The sequence below is a fragment of the Arachis ipaensis genome, chromosome B02, assembly GCF_000816755.2.
Source record: "Arachis ipaensis cultivar K30076 chromosome B02, Araip1.1, whole genome shotgun sequence".
NCBI classification, from domain to species: Eukaryota; Viridiplantae; Streptophyta; class Magnoliopsida; order Fabales; family Fabaceae; genus Arachis; species Arachis ipaensis.
In genome coordinates this window covers 60,616,150-60,624,486 of record NC_029786.2, presented here as the reverse complement: position 1 = coordinate 60,624,486, position 8,337 = coordinate 60,616,150, and the positions used below count along the sequence as shown (strand labels likewise).

At 31.4% G+C, this 8,337-nt stretch overlaps 1 protein-coding gene across 42 annotated transcripts; it reads right to left on the bottom strand.

Annotated features, from left to right (window-relative positions):
• On the bottom strand, positions 2,194-7,122 carry LOC107625335. 42 transcript variants are annotated; one of them, XR_002357493.1, is made up of 12 exons: positions 6,830-7,120; positions 6,626-6,714; positions 6,099-6,159; positions 5,918-6,007; positions 5,787-5,820; positions 5,146-5,202; positions 4,850-5,017; positions 3,560-4,588; positions 3,187-3,253; positions 3,005-3,053; positions 2,807-2,855; positions 2,194-2,428 (listed from the first exon to the last, which is right to left on the bottom strand). XR_002357493.1 is itself a non-coding variant. In XM_021115852.1 (5 exons), the coding sequence occupies exons 2-5, from the start codon at positions 6,677-6,679 to the stop codon at positions 2,322-2,324; spliced, it is 303 nt and encodes a 100-aa protein (XP_020971511.1). In that variant the 5' UTR covers positions 6,680-6,714; positions 6,830-7,118; the 3' UTR covers positions 2,194-2,321. The 42 variants fall into 42 exon arrangements, 2 of the variants coding, with proteins under 2 accessions (XP_020971511.1, XP_016183442.2); XR_002357483.1 differs by having other exon boundaries at positions 3,560-3,613; positions 3,953-4,021; positions 4,483-4,588; positions 5,122-6,007; positions 6,830-7,119; XR_002357479.1 differs by having other exon boundaries at positions 5,122-5,223; positions 6,830-7,119.

Sequence of the window (8,337 nt, the reverse complement as noted above, 5' to 3'; positions counted from 1 at the left end):
TCTTCTTTCTTATCTTCTGCGTTGTGAATCTGAAACAAATATTTCTGTTTTATAACTTTATATTTATATTTTTATATTTTAACACAAATCCTTTATTTTAGAGATATTTTTATAATATAAAATCTTATAATTTAATTTACTTCTACATTAAATAAAAAAATAAAAAATAATAACAATAATTTATAAATATAAATATAAAAATAATCAAATAGAAAATAAGATTTAACACATTTTTTATTTTTATTTAATTTAAAAAATAATAAATAAAATAAAATATAGATTAAAGAATAGTTTATTTTATATTTTTATGATTAAATAAAATATAAATTTTATAAGAAGTTTCTGTTCGGTCTTTGGAGTGGAGTGTACGGAAGTGATCGAAAGGGATTTCTGTTTGTCAAAAGTATATGTTGGTTTTACGTTATTTTTTTTTATTACATAAGATTAAGGGCGCCCTAAGATTAAGTCCAAACACTATTTTCTTTGTTTTTAAATCAACTTGTTATATGTTGTTGTAACTGCTACTGAGCTACACAACGCAAGTTGAAGGCAATAAATAATACAGAAGAGCCATGAGTGACTTTCTCTAAATAACTACCGAACTATATTGGGGTTGTTTAAATTCTCAAATCCCCAGCACCGCTTGATCTTTTTGACTTTTTCAGCATTTCGCATTCAACAAGATTGAATCTTTCAATTTATTTTTTCTCGAAAATAAAGTATAATCTTTCACCAAATATATAAAACCAAAAGAAAAAAATACAAAAAATATTATAAAATTAAAAATTATATTTTAAATTCTTAATTAAAAAAATTTTAAAAAATTTATTCACACATTTAATAAACAAAAGATTCGAATTTTATTTTATTTTGTTTACTTGATTATCATTAGGAATTTTTGTATTGGATCTAATTATACCAAAAACTTCTATATAATGAGCAAATTCTAGTTACTTATCAATTTATTTTTTAATGGGATAGAGAAAAATTTGATGTATAAAATATATTTTTTAAAATATCTTTTTATCATATATAATTTGTTAAATTATTTATTAAACTAGTTTTGTATTTATTATGGCTATATATATTTCATAAATAAAAAAATAATATGTATATACTTGCACTGATACACTGTACGTTATTTTGTATACAAAAAGAGAAATCATCTATACTACATATACGAGTTAATATTCAATTTAACCATTAAAATTTAAAGTCGAATTTAATTTGACCTTTAGAATTTTAATAGATTTAAATTAAATTTTAAATTTTATAATCGTAATTGACTTTAACTCTTGAACTAATTTTGATTAACGACGTGTTAATTTGGTACATTAATTACTTATTGTAATTTGGATTCATAACCCATATTCTATTTAATCAAGATTTTATTAGAACTTGAAAATTTTGATTGTTACTCCTAAAATCGCATTTTTTTTAAATTGAACTTGTTATTATAGTCTTCATGAGAATGTTGGAAAATCAATTAAAATTTTAAGAAGTCTAGTAAGTCTTAGTTACATAAAATCTAGACAATAAGTCTAAATCTTAGCAAGTTAATGTATAAAATCAACATGCTAATACATAAATTAGCTCAAAAACTAACATGTGTTATTATTATGAATTTTGATAATTGAGTTGAATTAATTCTAATTTTCACAACTAGAAAATTATTTAATATAGACAGATTTGGTCTATATTACAGACGAATTTTTGGTTACCAACGGATTTTGTGCCTCTGTAAAAGTCTCGTCGAAAATTATTTACCGACAGATTTTTTTTCCTTCAGTAAATTACCAAGAGAATTTTACCATGACATTTTTCCTCTATAAATTTTCCCTTCCAATTCCTCGAGCGTCAAACTTTCTGACGGATTTTCCATCAGTAATTGGCAACAGATTTTCCGACAGATTTTCCGACAGATTTTCCGTTGGTAATTGGAACCTTGAAAAATCATTCCAAAGTCTGAATATAGACAGAAAATTCGTCTGTAAATCCGTCAGTAAGGTAAAAATTTTTCTTTTAGATTTTTTCATTGCAAAATAAACCTGTTTTCATACAAAATAAATATAAATTTAATAAATACAAATTTTTATCTACTTTGTATTCGAATATTTATAATATTTCAAAAAATAAACAAATTCAGCATATTATCAAACTAAAATAAAAGTACTATAAACAAACAAGTCAATATAATTCAAAACATAAACAAAATGTATTGATAGATCAACTATAATAATAAGTAACAACCATACATCAACTATTATTCAAAACATAAACTCAATGTATTGTTCAATTATACTAAGTTATGCATCAAGTCATTATCTTCGTCTCATTACATCTCTGTTTACAGCTTCTACTTTTGTTTTGACACCATGTGCAATCTTTCCAACTTTATCAATATCCTTCTCCATCCTCTTCTTGATAGCTGAAAATGATGTTGCATTTCCGTCAGTGATCATAGAGTATTAAGTTTCAACTACGCATAATGTCCTAATGGAAAAGGCAATATATTTAAAAATTATTGATTTTATGCAATATGAACCATGAATATTTACATAGCAATATTGATGCCAAAAACATCTGTTAGGGACTTGGGTATTATGGGTGCTCAAAGTCCCACATCGAGTAGTATGGGATGCTTGATGTTGTATATAAGGAGAGTGGTTTTTCTCCCTTAACAACTAGCTTTTAAGGTGTGGTTTCCCACTTTCCTAAGATACCTAATAACATCTCACACATTATGACCCAATTCGACTCTAATGCTTTCGACTAATATATAGGGGGAGTTTGCATTGCAATATACCTTTCATAGCAGATGCTTTTGTAACGGCTTTTGATTCTTCATTAGCTTCCTGCAACATCTCACACTTTTGTAACAACTAGCTTTTAAGGTGTGGTTTCCCACTTTCCTAAGATACCTAATAACATCTCACACATTATGACCCAATTCGACTCTAATGCTTTCGACTAATATATAGGGGGAGTTTGCATTGCAATATACCTTTCATAGCAGATGCTTTTGTAACGGCTTTTGATTCTTCATTAGCTTCCTGCAACATTTCCATTTAGTAATAGCTGTAGATGAAACCTAATTTGTGATTTAAAGAAATTCTCAATTCTCATCACTCAAACATGCAATAATGGAAAACAGGGAAAAAAAGGGAACACAACTTAGGGGGTTACCTAAAATTGAAGATGGCATCAAAGGTTGCTATTTCACTACTTCTCAATATGAGTTCCCTTCAAAATGCTGAAAAAATTTCAACTTTCGAAATTTCAGAGAAGTAAAATACTTCTATGCCACAAATAAGATTGGAGTTGAAAGGATGATAACATTAGATTCAGTCAATAAAACTATTTTTGCTGAAAATAGCATCACATAAATCAAGTGTTTTCATATCAGAGTTATTGGGCTTCAATTACTTCCTAAAGGAAAATATAGTTTCCATTGCAACATATATAGAAGACAGACATTCATGCTGGCTACATTAGAAAAACGGGTCAAAATATCTCTTAGCAAATATCCTTTGTGGCAATATTACACTAGAAAGCATACCATTTTTTGCTATTGTTGTGATTATTAGACAGGAGGATCAACCATTACTACACCCTGTAAAAAGCGTAAACAACGATTAGTTGGAATCAAAATTAGACGAAACGCTAGGAGAAAGGGAAGCGTGGGAAGCATTTCGATTCCCTAGGTGGCAGAAACACTATCATAGTACTGTCCAATTGCATGGAAGGCGAAGATTGAATTTAGGAAATTGGACCAAACAAATTGGAATTAGCAAGGAAATAGAGATTCATTAATAAGACTTTTAAATGTAAAATGGCACTTTTAACCATTTTTCTTCTTATCAACTACAATAAAAAATTATAATATCAAATCTCAGATTCATTAATAAAACTTGCTGCTACCAATTCCAAATTCCAAAGCACATTCACCTACCTGTTTCTTGAGAACAGCCAGGCTCTTGGTGTGCATAGGGGATTGAGGCAAAACTCCATTTGAAGGATACTATGATATAAGAAAATAATCTTGTTGAATAATATTTAAGACAAGAAAATAACCTATTTTGTTTTTAGAATAATTTATATGATTTATAGGTACTAAAATAATCAATAGTTTTTCAACTATGGTCAAGCCAGTTCTGCTTTTTCTTCTTCTTAGCAACTAGGCTAGAAAGTTTCTTTGCATTGTAAATAACCTACATATAAATATAACTGCACTGTAAGTCAAAAGAATAACAAAGCAATTTGGATATAGATATAAATGTTGAAGCCACACTGCAATTATGGTGTGACAATCCTGTAACATAAATTGAATTTAAATTGTTGCAAACTTTAGATTATCATCATATCTATCTCTTTTAGAAATATCTTAATCTTGCTATTTATACTAGGCATGAAAATTCCATTTAAACACAAAACAACAAGATATAAGTAACCAATGGTGGTGGTGAAAATTTAGGATCGGACCTGATGAGTGAGATAGTTAGTGGTCTGGATGGTTGACCGAGAAGAAATGCTCCACTAGCTCACTAACTGATTCATCAGGATCAGGTGGTACATTCCTAACAAGTACCTGCACAAGTAAAGAGTAATTTCTTCAAGAGCACTGTGACTTTTGAAATAAAAACAAATAGGATACACTTTGAGTATAAATTTTGAATTAGGAGTTAAACAATCTTAGCAACGGGGACAAATATTTTTAGCCTGAGAGAATATATAGCAACTCAATAAGAAAGAAAGGAACAATTTGATCAATGGCTGCCCCAAATTAATATATAAATTTAATATCAGATACACAACCATAGTTACTGCAAATAATATTTTAGGAGCATACCCGATCAAGTATATCCTCAAGTATACAGCGGAATCCAGGCCTGCATGGTCAATTAGTTCTGGTTTCGGCATTTGCAATGCTGCCGGCATCCAATTCAAGAACCTTATATAATACTTTAAGTCTAAATTGACAAACTTGCTCACAAATGCTCCTGAGTGCATTTAGTACCTATGAATCATCCAACACAAGCAACATTTCATCTATCATACAACACCCTATCAATGTTTAACCATATCAATGTTTTCAATGCAATATAAGGGAAAAGGTGTAACCTGGAGCAGCATAGCCAAAAGTACCAGCAATTGTTGTCCAACTATATGAACCAGGCTTGAGAAACTTAGCAGTCCCAAAATCTGAAACATGAGCTTCATGCTCTGAATCCAATATAAAGGCCTATAAGCACACTCTCTTTGATAACTTAGCAGTCCAACTATCATTTATATTTATTTTTAAATATTCATTAAAATAATTCAAGGATACAACAGCTAATCATTGATTAGAAGTTCTGGTGTTAGAAGATGAGTTCTTAGCTGCTAATCATTGATTAGAAATTCTGTATACTAGTGCAGCTAAAGGAAAAAGTTTTGCACACTAGAAGGAAGCATGAATAACTTACAAGACAAAAAATCACATTATAGAAGGTTGGTGCCTAGCATGCTCAATGTCTAAAACTGGAAAAGTCTGTTCAGATTTCAAAACACAGCTCCAACTATAATTTGTAACGGAAATCCCCATATTTCTTTCACCACAAAATCATCTAAAATAACATTCATTGTCGACCGAACTTGGATAAAAATTTCCAAATGCAAATCACATAAAACTAAACCCACTAATAATCAAAATTAATTCTACAAGATCACGGCAACTCAATCTTAAGCTTGTAAACCCAAACTCACAGAATAAATTAAAAAAAAATACTAAATTACAGTCAACTAACCCTCTAGAGCATGCTTCCAAGGTGCCGATGAACACTGCACACCACAAGTTATGTTCTTGGAATTGCTATACTTATAGTTAACTATTAACATAAAAATAAGAAGAGAATAGTAATAACAAAAATGTATGAACCTCAGGAACAATTCGATTGAGGAAGGTTTCAGTATCATCACGAACATCAGAATCATAATTCTCGTTAGTAAGAAAAGCACTCGTGCTGCACTGCGATTTCAGTTCCAGTTCCAGTTCCAATTTCAGTGGCACTAAGCTCAAACAATCAAAGTCAAAATGAAACAAAATAGATTATACTTACAGAAGAGATGAGCAATGCCACACTTGAATCCAGATAGGTCCTGCTCGATTTCCTTCACTATCTGATTCCCGATCAAAGTTAAATCAATAGTTAGGGTTCGTGGAAATTAAAAATTGGATTAAGGAGATACATAGACAAATTAGAATGCAGTAACGAGTCTCCCAATGATGAGGATACAGCAACAATGCAACCTTATAGCCTTCTGAAAAGAGGCAGTACCGCCTCAAGCAACATTCAAATTTTAGGGAATTGCTTCCTTGTCCTTTCTCTATTCCTTTCTCAACAAATTAAGGAAATCACTAGTTATGGTTCGAAAAGATTAATTGAAATTCCATTGGTAAACACTAGTTTTAAAGCTTGTAAGTCTCAGTTTCAACAGTCATAACAAGAACATGCATGCAAATTCCAGATAAGAAATCTCAGCAATTCAGATATATAGTTCATAAACAAACTTCATTCTATACAAAATTCATAGAAATTGTTATGTTTTAGATTTCACAAATTACAGGAATGTACAAAATTCATACCTTAGAATTTAGAAACTCCATTCTTTGTAGCAGCAACAACTGATTTGCAAACATAAGAGCTCTCTTCAATTGTATTGTTCGGTTTTCAACTGCAAGCAAAACAAGGAAGGGACGGAGTTAGGGCAAGAGCTAGGGATAATGAAATCATAACAGAATCACAATGGAAGGGATAGGGCTAGGGACGAGAAGGAGGCAGAGGCCTACCTGAACTAATGGCGACGAGAGGAGACGATTACAAACCTCCGGCGAGGAGAAAAGAAGCAGCGACGAGAGCGGCGGCGGAGAGAGCTCGTAAGACAAGAGCACGGCGGAGAGAGCTCGTGCGACAATGGCGACGAAGGGAGCAAATGCGATGAGAGGAGCGGTGAAGGGAGTTCGTGCGACGCGAGGGGCGGCGACAGCAGCGACAGTGGAGGACGTCACTTTTTCAATGGAGACAAAGAAAAGAAAACGTGAAACAAGTGAAATGAAGGATTGGGATTTGGGAGTACAATGAACTAAACCTTTATTTCAATATTTTTCGACAGAAATTTTTAAATTACAGAAAGATTTTTTATCGGTAATTATTTTTTATGAAAAAATACTACTTTGTCTGATATAATTATTGACCGGTTTTTTTTTCTGCAATTCATACTAATTTATTTTTTTTGTTTTTAACAAAAAATTTTTTGTAAAATTTGTCTTTATTTTCATGGGATAAAATCTATTGGAAATATCCGTCTATAATAAATAGTTTTCTAATAATAATGTTTAGAAATCAATTTGAGTCTGACTTTAAATTTCAAAAGTCAAATGAAGTATTAACTTCTGTATATAAACCAAGATTAATATGCCTTCTATTAAAAACTTTCTTTTTAATAATATTAAGGATAAAGTATTAAATTGGTCTTCTATGTTTGGGCATAATCCTGTTTTGATCATTTAAAGTGTCCTATTTGAATAAAAAAAGATTAATTTAGTTTCAATGCAGTCCGGCAGTCCCACTGTAAGATCAGAGTTAAATAATTAACGGAATGTTTTACATGATAGCAGTACAAGAACAAAGTCGATAATCCAAAAAATAAGTACAAACTCCAAAGGCACAAAATCAATCGTGGAAGCATCAATATATTTATTAAAAAGTATAGAGTGTACCATATATATAAGAGTAAAAATAAAAAAAAAAACTGAAAAATTGTAATTTTGTTGTTTTCTCTTTGATTCGTTTTTCGATTCTTGCATGAAAATCTAAACTAAACCAAATTGAATTGGTCCCTATATATAATTATCCCATAAATTTTCAAAAATTTCCTTACCTTGACTGACGCTAACACTAAGCAGTACACACTCCACTCCAGTGCATTCATTCACTCATTCACTAATCCTAAGTCATAGAAACTTAGAGAGTGTCGCACACCCCTAACTTTAACTCACAGAGGGCAAGCCCCGAGCCCCTCTCCCTATCCCGCACACAGTGTCATCTCACTCTCCAACAATCACAGTAGAGTCGTGCAGCGTCAATCGTAGAACCGTCTCCTATGATCGTTCTCCATTACTACTATTGTCAACCTAATACAAGCAGTCTGCCCCTGTGCAGCGCCATCATGGTCGTCAACCCCTTTTGCAGTCCAACCGTTTAGCACTCTAGTGTCTCCATCTAACCCCATCGCCTCCCTCGCAGTCGCCCACCTGTCATCGTCTGGCCATATATTGTCTCCATCTTCTTCTGTAAT